The 14693-nt window shown below is 39.2% G+C and overlaps 1 protein-coding gene across 8 annotated transcripts in view; it reads left to right on the top strand.

The window, feature by feature from the left end:
* The first annotated feature begins 3412 nt into the window (after positions 1 to 3412).
* Positions 3413 to 14693, top strand: part of emid1 (EMI domain containing 1) — a 39153-nt gene continuing 27872 nt past the window's right edge. For 7 of the 8 annotated variants that reach the window (XM_012965070.1, XM_012965066.2, XM_012965042.1 and 4 more), the window contains exons 1-3: positions 3419 to 4051; positions 5724 to 5837; positions 7394 to 7497. In XM_012965070.1, the coding sequence (XP_012820524.1) occupies positions 3894 to 4051; positions 5724 to 5837; positions 7394 to 7497 (376 nt within the window). In that variant the 5' untranslated portion in view covers positions 3419 to 3893. 8 annotated transcript variants of the gene reach the window in all.

Genomic DNA, 14693 nt, shown 5'->3' with positions numbered 1-14693 from the left:
GGCCATACATCATAAGATTTGCTTGTTTGGTGAGGTCACCAAAGGAGAGGATCTTTCTCTGTTTTTAAAACCTGCTTTTAAATAGGCGGAGTGTGACTTTTTTGTTTGGGGAGACTAAAGATGGGCCATACATAGACTGACCTAAAGCTAATGGGAGACTTAGTGGATTCACTGCTGGTGTAAAAATGAACCTCCCAGTTACCTCTTGCGTTTCCCACTGACTTACTGGGATACTGTGCAAAAGTTCAGGTGGGAGTGCTTTTTTCACCATAAAATGCTTAGGATGTAAAATATTCATACACACACACTTCTGTGAGGGTTTCTCCATTCATTTGTGTTTGTAATCAGTTAGCTTAAATGTGTTTTAGTTCGTTTTATAGCGAGAAAGGCAGTGGGTACTGACATCCCAGGCACATTATATGTTAAATGCAGTATACATTAACAGTGATCCCCAACCAGTGGTTCGTGAGCAACATGTTGCTCCCCAACCCCTTGGATGTTGCTCCCAGGGGCCTCAAAGTAGGTGCCCATTTTTGAATTTCTGGCTTGGAGGCAAGTTTTGGTTGCATAAAACCCAGTGTTAAGCCAAACAGAGCCTTCTGCAGGCTGCCAGTCCGCACAGGGGCTACCAAATATAAAAATTATAGCTCTTATTTGCACCCCCAGGAACTTTTGCCATGCTTGTGTTGCTCCCCAACACTTTCTCCGTCTGAATGTGGCTCACGAGTATAAAAGGTTGTGGATTCCTGCATTAACAAAACCAGCACATTGTATGCAGTGAAATGCAGTGGGTACTGATACCAGACATTCAGGAATGCACTTGCACTATAATATTGGCACTGATACACAACGTTGGTTTGATTTCCAGCTATGCAGTTTCATGAGGGCTCCAGTGTAACTAACTAGAAATTAACAAACAATGACAAAGGTAAAAAAAAAGTGCAAAAAACAACAACAAATATATAAAAGCACAATTTGTTTTTTCAGGGGGAAAGCGTTAATTTAGGGTGTGGGATGATTGGAGAAGTCACAAGAAGAGAGATCCAATCAGAGCACATCTGATAACAACAGAACTAGAACTTGCAGGAATGCAAGAAGATTTCCCAATGTTAAAGGTTCCAGAGTAGTGCAGAGGTTTTTTAGGTGCCAAGCAGGTTTGGGGAGGCTTATTGAAAATCCGCCTATGCTTGTTTTGGGGATGATAGGTTCCACATTAAATGTACCATTGAGAGATTTATGAAGGCATAATTAAAGGTAGATGAGCACCCTTTGGCTGTACACTGTGCTAAGATGCAACATCAAATCTGAGAGTTATGGACAATGGTGATTGATCATATACAGAGATTAAAGAGAGGTAGTGACAGGGAATGGAGGCTACTACAGAAAGAGTGCTTTTGGATAGACACGTTTTTAAACAATGGGGACTAAATGTTTTATTACCCTTTGGTTTTCTTGAGAATCATCGATAGTGGTTTCAAATGGGTTAAAATTTTGCAGCATGTGGGTTGGGGTGGCGCTTTGGCTATTTTAAAGGGGCGGGAATTTTACATATGTGGCAGGTACTGTGTGACCTTGAAAGTCTGTACTGTCTTTTTGGTACAATACGGAATTTCCTGAGTGCCCTGGATTTTGCTGGGCAATATCAGACTGATCCTATTGTTTGGACCTAGGGCTGGATCACAACGAAGATCTAATCTGCCCAATCAACATCAGGATGATTTTCGGTTAGGCCCGACTTTAGCTGCCCATAAACATTAATATTTTTAAAAGATCTTTTTGTTATCGTAGGACCAAGCTTATCTTAAAACAATTATTCAAAAGTACTATTTGCCCATCAGCGAAAAACTAGATGAAGCTAGGAAACTACCAGCTTGGTCCTGCAAACAATTGGACAGTGGGCAAATTTCACTGTTAACGATGAAAATTTTCAAACTTGCCTTAGGCATAGAGGTGGGGCAGACAATAACTTTAACACTTCATTGAGGACTTCCTAGATGTAACCGCACTCCTCACTTTACCCTTCCCTCCTCACTATCTAATTGTGTAACCAGTGCATGAGTATGGGCATCTGGCCCACCATTCTTTCACATAAACAAGATTTTGCTTGATGCAAAGCTTCTCTAAATAACAGTGTCCACAAAATGGTGCCTTCCTGCTAGCTGTAATTGTGTTTGGAATTATTTCTTAGGGTGCCAGGTCCCCTTTAAGTAAAAAGAGTAGCAATTCAGATGTGCAGGTGATCGTACCTTATGACATATTCCTGGAACCAACTAGCAGCCAAGCAGCTGATGTATCAACACTGCACCACATATTATCTGCACTTGAACACAAGTTAAGGTAACCATACACTATAAGATCTGCTTGTTTGGAGAAGTCTGATATGCCCACCTAAGGTAAGCAATATCAGAATAATCTGATTGTTGGGCCCTCGGGCTAAATGATCAATTACACCTATGGGAATAGGCCCTGTTGGAGCGAGGACCACATGAATGAGTCAATGTGGTCCCCGATCAGATGGTAAAGTCCAACTTTAGGCAGATATCAGATGGGCAGGCCCATCAGGGGTCCCCATACACAAGCAGATAAGCTGCAGAATCGGTCTGAAGGTGCCACATTGGCAGCTTAAATGTGCCTGTGGATGGCCACCTCTACTGTGACACACGCAGGAAGTATTGTGGGCAATTATGGACATGTAGCAACCTGGAAGGAGGGTCAAAAGAAATCTTTTCAGATTCCTGCTTCTCTCAGGTAATATAGGATGGCCGATGAATACCCACATTTGACATTGGGGAGGGGTGTTTATAATAACATAATAGTATGTTATGCTTTAACTGTTTTGATCATTCAAACACTTCTTAAACAGACCATTGAAACTGTCACCCCATTTCCTGACATGCACCTTGGCATGAAGACACTATGTTCACTTCCTTTGTGTCTGTCAGTGGGGCAGCCTGTGCCATGGAATATGTTATTCATATGACTTTAGAAACACTCAGCAATTTGCCACTGACTAAGTGAACAACTTCTTGCTAGTTCATATTCTCATAATAAGGCTCTTCTTTGTGGCTTGGTTGGTATTTTGAATGTCTTATTTTGAAACACTGTTTCCTCAAAGCAGAAAAATAATTACAGGTCCTGGAATTATATATAGTAAAAGGGAGAAGGCAGAAAGAATAAGGGAGGGGTAGCTGGAAAGAGAAGAGCAGAGGGAAAGAATGAGTGGGAAAAGAAGCAAGGGGTAGAAATGAGACAGACTGATCCTGTGCATTTTAAAACAGCCCACAAAGGACATGAATTGTCTCAATGTTTTAGAGAGGAATAAAAAAAAGGACACAGGGGGGTGGAGAAACAGGAGAGTGGGTAGGGGGGAGGAGGTATGAAAAAAAGCAAGAGAAAAGCAAAGAGGGAAGAAGAAAAAATGAAGGAAGTGAAAAGGAGGGGAAGGAAAGGAGGGTAGGTTAGAGGAGGAGAAAAAGAAATACAGAGGATAAGAGGCGGCGTTATCCCAGAGATTTAAAAACTCTTAGTTGTTAGGGAATTCCAAGCCGGTCCAGCGCAAGTAGGCAGACTCAGTTCAGATTCCTTTTCTCTATCCTCTCAGCAGTGTGGGGGGCACATTGTGAGAAAGGAAGGAGGCTGGGGGGGAGTTAGGCTACTCACTCAGTGCTGGCTGGAGGCAGGATTTGTCCTCAGTGACTCTAAGGGTGGTTTTATTGAGCATCTTGAGCCAGTTTTCCCATGAAGGGCTAGGGCGCATGCTGTGAATTACCTGTCCTCATGGAGAAGGAAACACTAGAAAACATTTAACCCTTTCCTATGCACAGCACCCTACACTTTCCAGTTCTGGACATACAAAAAGGACAGAATCGTAGAATCTACTGGGCCACTGAACCATGACATTGTGGTTGCCCTGCTGCTCATGTTGGCACATTCTGCTCTGCCTCTGTGCTTTTCTGGACAAAGGTGTGTGCACATGGGTATCCAACACTCAGTACCGATATTCACCAGTACTGCAACCGAAATCCAGGGAGACTCTCTCCACACCTAGAAGGTAACCAGGTTCATATGCAATGTGCCTACTTCATTTCTTTATTTGAATATTTCATTACTCTTTGTATTTAGTGACATATACAGATTTTTTACACGTGAAAGGTCTTTGTTTTATATAAGCTTGCAGTCTTTTAATGGTAATTGAGAGCCAGGAAATTATTGCTTGTTCTACGTCACAATCAGCTGGAAATCCTGTTGTACTACTAATCACTTTCTAGAAAAACGCTATTTAATTATGCAAAGGTTAAACAAGGTAGTTCATTATGTTGACAGTGTGATTTGTATAAATCTTGCTTTAGCAGACCTGTTTGCATTTTGCTAAACAGACACAATAATTCTGGCAGCAAAAGAGGTTGCAATGTGTCGACAGCTGCTTTCTGCAACATAAAGAGTTAATGCTTTCTCCATTATGTGTTTTTTTGTGTGCTAACAATGCATATCCTGGTGGAGGTCTCATATCTTCTCCTGTCAGTACTGTAAATAAATGTCTCTGCTTACAATTCCTGGCTACACAGCTGAAACTGTTGTATATCACATTTCACACAAAGCCGTGTAGCAAATATGACTGGATACATTATAAGTAAGCTATGCATACAGAGGTTTAATGTACCCATCAAACGGTCCAGTGCAGAATTACAGTAAAACGTAATATCTCACCCTGTACTATTAGTGCTACATTTCAGATTACACTTTTTGATTGTAAGCTCTACAGGATGTCTACGTGTCTCTTAGCACTTAAACTTTAAGGTATCTGTACTTTGTGTTGATTTGTATTTCTTATTGTATTGACCCCTGCAGCCCTACTGCTTTCCTTCTGAGAGACTGCTTGCAGTGCCATTGCTTTCCCCTTGATACACTGCTTGCAGTCCCATTGCTACACTTCTAATGCACTGCTTCCATCACCACTGCTACCTGATACACCCCTCCCAAATATTTTTTTAAATTCCAGTACACTGTGAGCAATAACTTGCTGCGGTCTCATGGCTTATGATTCTAAATACACTATTTACTGTTTACCATCTCTTGCTATGATTAACTGCTTGTAGTCTCCTGCTATACTATACTGTATACTAATAGTATACTGTTTGCAATCTCCTACTTCTTATGAATGGTATATTGCTTGCTATCTATTATCTTATCCTTCTAAAAGACTCATTGCTGAATCCTTCCTCTGCAACCTAAAACAAAATTGCACCTCAGTACCCATTACTATGAACTTTCAGTTTTCAAGGGGAGTTTAGTGGCTAATTAGCTCATCCTTCCTTTAAATATTTCCTTTCTCTGCTTATTTACATAAGGCTCCCCTCTATCCTATCTATAGGTGAGCCAAATCACTTTTCCACCCTAAACACACCTTACAAACACACCTTTATAACTGCAGGGGTCTTTTTAACATTGTGAGTTGTCTGTTTACCCCTGGAGCGGTCTCAAACTCAGTCTACCTCTTTTTTTGGCACGCCTTTCCTTCCCCTCACCCCAGCCATGAAAGAAACCCCACTCCCTTGCAGCAATGATAGCAAATTGTTCACAGAAACTTGTGTGTCAAGATATATATGTTTTTATGAATGTTAATTCTTATCCTATGGAAATTCATGTATGTGAATTATAGTTCACGAGTAAAATTACATCTAATTTTATGATTTTTTTTCTTAAATCACACCTTTGTCTCAAAGGAACTGGTGTTCAGTGCCTGTGAGTCGAACAGTTTCATGCCAAGTTCAGAATGGCACCTTCATGCAGAGAGTGTACCAGAATTGCCACTGGGCAGCAGGCTGCTCAGGGGGGAGGTAAGACCATGTATGTGGGAAGATGGTCAGGATGACTTAAAGAAGAGCTAAACCCTACAAATGAAAATGGCAAAAAATGCCATATTCTGTATACTGAACTTACTTAACCAGTCTAAAGTTTCAGCATCTCAGTAGCAGCAATGATCCAGGCCTTCAAACTTTTCACATTTGCTATCCATCTTGCTAAGTGTCTGCAACAGGAACATGCTCAGTGTGCTCTGTGCAGCTGTTGAGAAGCTAAGCTTAGGGGTTGTAAGATTATGAAATTATGAAGGAGAAAATGTGGTTGGCCTGTAACGTAAGCTGATGTTACAGGGCTTATTATTAAATTCTGATGCTAACTGCACTGGTTTCAGAGCTGCCATGTGGAAATTATCTGTATTAATTGCTAATTAGCCTTATATTGTGACATTTTTATTTAGTATATACAGTATATTGTGTGTTGGCCCCTAAGCTCGGTAACTGACAGTAGCGAAGAGCATCTGCAGTGAATCAGTAGAAAAGGGAATTGGGAACTGGGGGCACTTGTGTTCTTGGGCAGGAAGCCCAAAAGGTAGTGTACAACATTTCTGCCCTAGGCTTTAGTTCTCCTTTAATTGCTTTCTGTGTCCTTTTTAATTGCTGGTTTACTTTATTTTATTTCTGTGCTATATAATAGGGTGACCAGATCACTTATAAATTCAAGGACACATCTAGAAAATCCAGCTAGCAGGGGTGAACTGATTGCAGTTATTTTAAATACACAGTGCTGCCCTACAACATTATAGGGTTGATTCACTAAGGCGCGTTAAAACGAGTGCTATTTATAGCATGCGTTAAAAATTTTATTGCGTCTTATTTTTCGCAACTTAACGCACAATTCACTAAAAGGATACTTGCGGTAATTTAGACACGATGCTCTTTACGTTATTTAAGTCGTGAAGACTATTTTTGTGTGTGGTATTTGACGCAACGCGCACAAATTGTCTCCGCGTGCGCAAAAACGCACTCCATATTAGCCATACAGGCCATTACTTTCGGAAAACTACTGTTCTGAAATTGACCATTTCCCTGCAAATTGGAGGCTGCATCACTCTAGGGCCAACACAGACTTGAATAAATCACACTGCAAAGTCCATATTGTGTTGCCAAAAGCTCATGAACTGTACTTTTCTATAATTACCGCCTGCCCCAAGTAGGTGTTCATTTTCGCACAGACTAATGCGATATTTAGCGCGTCTAAGTGTTTGTGAATCATGGGTTAGTATTATTTCTGCGCAAGAATTAACACAATGCATTAAAATTAATGCCTTGCGATCATGTGTTATTTAGCACATGCGATATGCAACTTAGCGCATGCGATAATACTTTAGCGAATCGCACGTTTTTTTCGCGTCAATTTTAACACAAAAAAGCATGTGATAACGCTTATCGCACTTTAGTGAATCAACCCTTATATGTGTACCTCAATTTTCAAGTTATCAGAACACCTTACATAATATATAATCAGTAGTATATTTCTGATTTGTTTAAGCTTTTTATCTCACTGACAAATCTCTGTAATGCAAACTGCCCAGTTACAGAACAGTTGTCAGACCAACATATAGACTGAGCTATAAGACAGTGACATCGCTGGAATGGAGATGCTGCCCAGGATACCGGGGAACCAACTGTGAGGAGGGTAAGAAATCTAACTCAAATACACATACTGTCTGAAGTAAAAATATATATGATATACTCTGGGAAAAATGACCAGCAACACAACATTTTAACAAAGCTGTATATTTATGGCAGAGTCTACAACTGACGTGATGTTTTGGTCTGCCTTGGGAACTTTTTCAAGGTAATCAGGTTAATCCCACCAATTTAAAGATTCTTATAGTGTAAATCAATTATAGGAAATTACATCATAGTTGTCAGATGTTTTCAAAAATGTACAAGTGTCAATAAATACATAAATTATATAAAATGTAAAACATCTTTTCATAATCCATGGGAAACTATGGGACCTGTTATCCAGAATGCGCAGGACCTGGAGTTTTTGGGTTAAGGGGTCTTTCTGTAATTTGGATCTCCATATTTTATCTACTAAAAATAATTTAAACATTAAAATAAACCAAATATTATTGTTTTGGATTAATTATGTCTAAGTTTAGGTCAAGTACAAGGTACTATTATGATTATAGAGGAAAAGAAAATATGTTTTAAAATGTAAAATCTATGGGAGACGAGCTTCCCAAATTCCAGAGCTTTCTGGATAATGGGTTTCTGGATAACAGATCCCATAACTGTATATCAAGTGCAGACTTGGAATCATTTTTTTGGGTGACAGGTCCCCTTTAAAGATCTAGATACCATGTAGTCCAGCTCATAGCTAAAAGCCTTCTTATGCAACAATAGACAGTGTTCATAATTAACTCTTGGAGGATATGAGGGGTAATTTATGACCGCAAATGCAGTGAACAAAGTGCAAAGGGGAGTTGCATCTGATACAAATGTGTCAAAATTAATATAAGTGTGCTTACACCTGTAAGACTGTGTATTGTTCACACCAGTAAGGCCCTGCATTGTTCACACCTGTACAACCTCAGACTCAGACTTCAGCCCCCCAAATTTTTAACCTGTTTACACACCTTAGACTGTAGGAGCTACCCCCATTAATGTGGGAATGGTCTTAAAAGAACAATTCAGTGTAAAATACAACTGTGTAAAACAGACTCAGATTCTGTCATTGCCATGCTTGTTCAAATGCATATATATTCTGTAATCGCCACGCTTGTTCAGATGCATATATTTGCTTAACCACTGGAGTTAATACTTTTGGTTCCCATTCCTGTTGCATTTATATTCAAAATCAAGCTCCATTGACCACTTTGGTCAACTCCAAATCTGCACTGATTATTGGCAAATAACAGGTATAGATTTTGTAATTAGTAGTCTATGAAAACTGAATGTATTTGTCTAATACACCATTTAGGTCGATCAGCCATTATTTTTAATTTCCTTTCCTCTCTTATGTTTCTCCACTATTATTTCAAAGAATCCTTAACATTTGGAACTTATACAATGAGTTCAGAAGGTGCTTGGGGTGGTTCTTGCAATTACTGAGCAAAGTATTTCTGTCAGTTGCTTTCTGGTAAATTCTAAAATGCAACTGATCCCCCCGTCTTGTGTTTATAGACAGTTATACAAAAACTGAGCTACTCCCAGGTATAAAGCATGGTGATTAACATTTTGGAGGGTTTAAGAGTGAGTTCATTTAAAAAAGCAAAGTCCTCCCCACACCCAAACCATAGAAAGAACAGGCCATCTATGTAGTATATATAATAGTTACAAAACAATGAAAGACTTAGAATACATGTAAACCTACAGTAAATCTAAAAGTCCTCGAAAATCCAGCAATGTAAGACAGCCTCATCCAGTATTTGGCACAATATTTGATATAGGGTCAAAGGGCAATTCCTAGTAATAAAAGACACCAGACAGTTGGGTAAGACTTTATGATCTATATTATTCATAATCCAGAACCACCATCACACCCCCTTTGACTGCTTACATCAGGATTATTACACAGATTTTAAAGGGTAGATTTCTTTACTTAAGTTGTACCTGATGTGTGACTGTTTAGGCAGGGGTTTTACTGATCATATGTTAATCATATGTTTAGAAAAAGTCCTTAGTGATGTAATGTTAGTCCCTGGGTCAAAATCCCTGTGTAATTTAAAAGGTACGTTTATAGTGTTCATTTCTTCCAACTGCCTCTCATTGAAAACGACACTAAACAACAAAGCAAGTACAAATTTATATTAGTAGACATATTTCCCAATTTTTCCTCTTGCATTAGTATATTTATACAGATATACCAGACTTTACATCTGGGCAATTAATGGATGATGTTTATGGTTGGTTGTTGATGTGCAGATTACAGTGAAGGTGGCAGCCATATGGGCTTCAGCGTTTGCAGCCTGGAAGTTTGCATATGGATAAGGATGCATAAAGTCTTGGCTAAAGTTTAACATATGTATTTGTATAACCATAAAATGTCTCTAAAAAGTCTATATATATATATATAACAATATTAGTGGCTGTTGCTAGGTGTGCACAGTACACATGCACTGCATGCAGAATTCCTAAATATTATTTGTCCACTTAACTTTCTTTTGTCCTTTGTTACATTAAAGGGAGACTCCATCCTAAAACTATATTTCTAAGAAACTTTCCAATATACATTTATTCAAATTTGTTAATGAAAACATCTTTACATTTTTTGTAAATGTAATTACTATTGAAAGTAGCATCTGTCTGGCTGTTTATATTCTCTGTGCTGTTGGTTCTGACACCAGCAACAGTCAGGCCCGGATTTGTGGAAAGGCCACAAAGGCCCGGGCCTAGGGAGGCAAAAATTGGGGGGCGGCATGCCGCCCCGCCGCACCAAAATATTAAAGTTTATTGTGCATACGGAGCAATGGGGACCTCTCCCCCACTGCTCCGTATGCGATTGAAAAGGGCCGCGTATGCGCAATCGCGAGTTCGCGCATGCGCAGGGGGAGGTTCGCCGTTTGCGCATGCACAGGGGGGCGCGACAGAGACTGGTGCAATTACATTTACAAATACATTTAAGGGCTCTGGCACACGCGGAGATTAGTCGGCCGCGACAAATCCCCCTGTTCGCGGGCGACTAATCTCCCCAAGTTGCCATCAGAGAGCCATCAGTTGCCATCCCACCGGCGAACATGTAAGTCACTGGTGGGATGGCACACGCGGCGGCGCGATTTCGGCAAATCCCCGAAAATGCCTCGCGAGACAACTTTGGCGATTTGCCGAAATCGCCTGTGCAGCGTGTACCATCCCATCGGCGACTTACATGTTCGCCGGTGGGATGGTAGTTCGGGGAGATTAGTCGCCCGTGACAAGGGAGATTTGTCGCGGGCGACTAATCTCCCCGTGTGCCAGAGCCCTAAAAGCATTCAACATTTTTCATTAATAAGTACAGGTATTGGACCCATTATCCAGAATGCTCGGGACCTGGGGTTTTCCTAATAAGGCATCTTTCCAGAATTTGGATCTCCATACCTTAAGTCTACTAAAAAAACATTTAAACATTAAATAAACCCTATAGGATTTTTTTTCACCCCAATAAGGATTAATTATATGTTAGTTAGGATCAAGTACAAGGTTCAGTTTTATTATTACAGAGAAAAAGGAAATAATTTTTAAAAATTAGAATTATTCGCTTACAATGGAGTCTATGGAAAATGGCCTTTCCGTAATTTGGAACTTTCTGGATAATGGGCTTCTGGATAACGGATCCCATACCTGTATTGGAAAGCTGCTTGCATTTCTTTTTATTTTGTAAATATGGAGCAACATGTTACTTGCTTGATCAAATGGTTGCTAAAATGCTAAATATATTGCTATTTTTCACCTAGACCCTAGATGTCACTTTATAAATGAGTCCATTTAATGCCAGCTCATTTTTTGGTCATAAAAATGTTATAATGGATAGAAAGATCCATTTTAGTGCATGCACATATACTCACAGAGTACCAGGCACACTAAACGCAAGCAAAATATATTATAGTGTAAATATATTATTAATGCATAATTATGGGAGGCACATTCATTCTAGTGGGTTTTTTTTGTGTGTGTGGAACAATATCTTTTTCCACAGGTTAAATACCCCAAAGCCTAGCTATGAATCACTTAAAGCCTAAATGACAAACTGAGGCTCATTTAAAGGAAAACTATACCCCTAAACAATGTAAATATTGCATAAACAAGATCATATGTAAAACCATGGGAATATAACAGACAGCAGTGGCAAATGAAGCCCACCCTACTCTTTGCGAAGATTTTTTTTTTATTATGTGAATGATAACTGCTTATCAATCGGTGTCTCACTGGGTCCTCTAGTGATAGGATAACTGTTTATCATGTTAACTGTATGATAACTGTTTATCCTTTTGCCCTCTACCCAGCAGTCACAGGGTCTGCTTCCTATATAGTTATGCCCCTGAGATAGAGATGTGGTTAAAGAACGGAAATATTAAAGATATTGCTCTTAAAGATGTGAGATTAAACAAAGGAAGTAAATGGACAAATGAAAAAGTGCAGGAAGTGAACTGAAACGAGAGGGACTTCAGTAACAAAAAAGGACAAGGGAAGGGATATGCTTGAAGAGGAAAAGCAATAGGTACAGAAAGCATAAAGGGGAAAGAATAAAGCAAGAGGTAATAGATAGAGAGAGGTAGCAGCACAGGGTTAGATAGGACAAGAAGACAATACAAAAGACAGAAAACATAACAGAAAAATATATAGAATCAGTGGCATAACTATAAAGGGGCCAAACCCCACGACAATGGGGGCCCATGGGGAAGAGCAGGTGATCCACATGCAACATGAAATCATGGGTGACAGTGTAGAGTGACTATATGAATGAATACTGTAAGAAAATGAATTAAACATTTTTATTGTAGAAATAAGAGGAATTGGATGCAGAGAAAAGAATGAAAGAAGGTAGAAACCATGAATAAGAAGGGGAAATAAGGTACAGTCTAAGGGTAAAGACACGCGGAGCTACCAGTAGCAGCTACTTATCACAGCTACTAAAATACAGTGCTGATCATTTACTGGCAATTGTCTTAACGTGTGATTTAGCAAAGGCAATTATCAGTATTCTCTATGGCAGGGTATTTTCTGGCGTTTAGTAGCCATGACGGGTAGCTAAGTGGCTCTGTGTGTCTTCGCCCGAAAGTGTCAAAAAGAAAATACTGAAAGTCAAACAAAGTGCAATTTATTTTTAGTTATTCTTATTTGAACATTCTTTTAATATGTCCACCTATTTATTTTTAAAGGAACAGTTCAGTGTAAAAATGAAATTGGGTAAAATAGATAGACTGCGCAAAATAAAAAATGTTTTTAATATATTTAATTGTCTAACATAATAGCCAGAACACTACTTCCTGCTTTCAGCTCTCTAAGCTGTTAGTTAGTCAGTGACTTTAGGGGGGCCATATGGGACATAACTGTTCAGTTAGTTTGCTTTTGAATCTGACCTGCGTGCTCACAAACTAACTGAACAGTTATGTCCCATGTGCCCTCCCCCTCAAGTCAATGACTAACTAAAGGTGGCCACACACGTGGCGATCTTCGTCAGACCCGCCACTAACCTTCAGGGCTGAAACGGTAGATAAGGAGGTAGAAACAATAGGATTTCTACCTCCTTCTGCCGATTCAGCCCTGACGGCAGATTTTGCTCAGGCGCCTTCTATGGCACCTGATCAAAATCTTTTAACCTGGCCGATCGGTGAGTCGACCGATATCAGCAGCCTCCTGCGATACCGGTCGACTCGCCGACTTGCCATACACGCACCGAATATCGTACGAAACGAGGTTTCGTACAATATTATCGGTGCGTGTATGGCCAGCTTAAGAGCTTAGAGAGCTGTAAACAAGGAAGTAGTTTTCTGGCTATTATGTTAGATATCTGCCCACTCCAGGCTCTATACATTACATTTTTGTCTAACTAACTATATTACAAATATGTTTTATTTTGCACAGTCTGTCTGTTTTACCCAGTTTAATTTTTACACTGAACTTTAAAAAGGATCTTTATGCTTTCATGTCTTTACATTTATAATTCCAGACTAGTTACCTTGTAGAAAGGCAGAGGGGCTTGTGTGCCTACTGCCACCATATTGCAGGGTGACTGGGGGTTACTATAAAGAAGAGAGAGGTGAATTAAGAGGACATGGGCTGCAATAGAAAAAACTGTATATCAGGGTGCTGGGTATAAATGATTGGAAATAGAGAAAAACAATAGTGATAAATGTATCAGGGTTTAGTATTAAGGGGATGTCAGTGAAGAGTGGGGATATATTAAGAGGAGTTAAGAAAATAAGGCATGCAATGACAAGTAGCAGATTAATTAAGAGCCTTAAGCTTTTCTGGAATGGCACAACATGTGGGGTTTTGAATTTGTAGCTATGCTACATTCAGACTGTACATTTCCCATGGTTGCATATGTATAGGCTTGGTATTTGGCCTTTTTATAGCTTTTTATAGAACTTAGTGTTTACAGCAGGAAACAGTGTAATAGGGGACACTATAAAAAAACTTTGTAACTCCTATTGGATACCGTGGTAATAGATGAAGCTGTATATTAAAATAGTATGTGTCCTATGCCGTTTTGTTTATTATCCCTCAGTTCAGTCAAACCCAGGCCCTGTCTGTCGATTTGCAAAGTCTCAGTGGGCAAAAGGAGTAGGGATAAGCTATGCCTTATATGTATAACTCAATTAACTTAGCTGTAAAGCATTGTTCTCTATAGGGGGAGATTACAGAGGCTTGTGTTGTGTGTGTTTAATGAGATTAGGAAAAGATTTGTACCTTTCTCCTAGTAACACTGAGGGGCAGTCTATAACAAGGTATTCACTATACAAGGGCACCCTGGTCATAAAGGCGATTTGACCTTAAAGCTGACTGCACTAAGGATTTTCAGCATCAAGACATCAGAATGCAATCTTTTTAGTAATTATGTATATACAAATAAAGGCTAAGGCACTCACCTATGTGAGTTTCAACCTGAGTGCAAATCAGAAAAATAATACAAATTTGAAGAAAATGCTGATGTACACCAGGAAATTTAGCACAAAAACAGTACATTTATTGGATCAACGTTTTAGTCCTCACCTGGGATAAATGTATAAGTATAGTGTTTTTGTGATAAATTTCCTGGTATACAGTATACATATACATTTATATATATATATATATATATATATATATATATATATATATATATATATATTTAAAATGAAAATATAGATGTACACCAGGTATTTTTAGTAAGAAAGAAACTTTTAATTAGCATCATTA

This window comes from Xenopus tropicalis, chromosome 1, assembly GCF_000004195.4.
Source record: "Xenopus tropicalis strain Nigerian chromosome 1, UCB_Xtro_10.0, whole genome shotgun sequence".
Taxonomy (NCBI): domain Eukaryota; kingdom Metazoa; phylum Chordata; class Amphibia; order Anura; family Pipidae; genus Xenopus; species Xenopus tropicalis.
The sequence above is the reverse complement of the archived record's forward strand: the minus strand, read 5'-3'. Positions and strand labels throughout refer to the sequence as shown.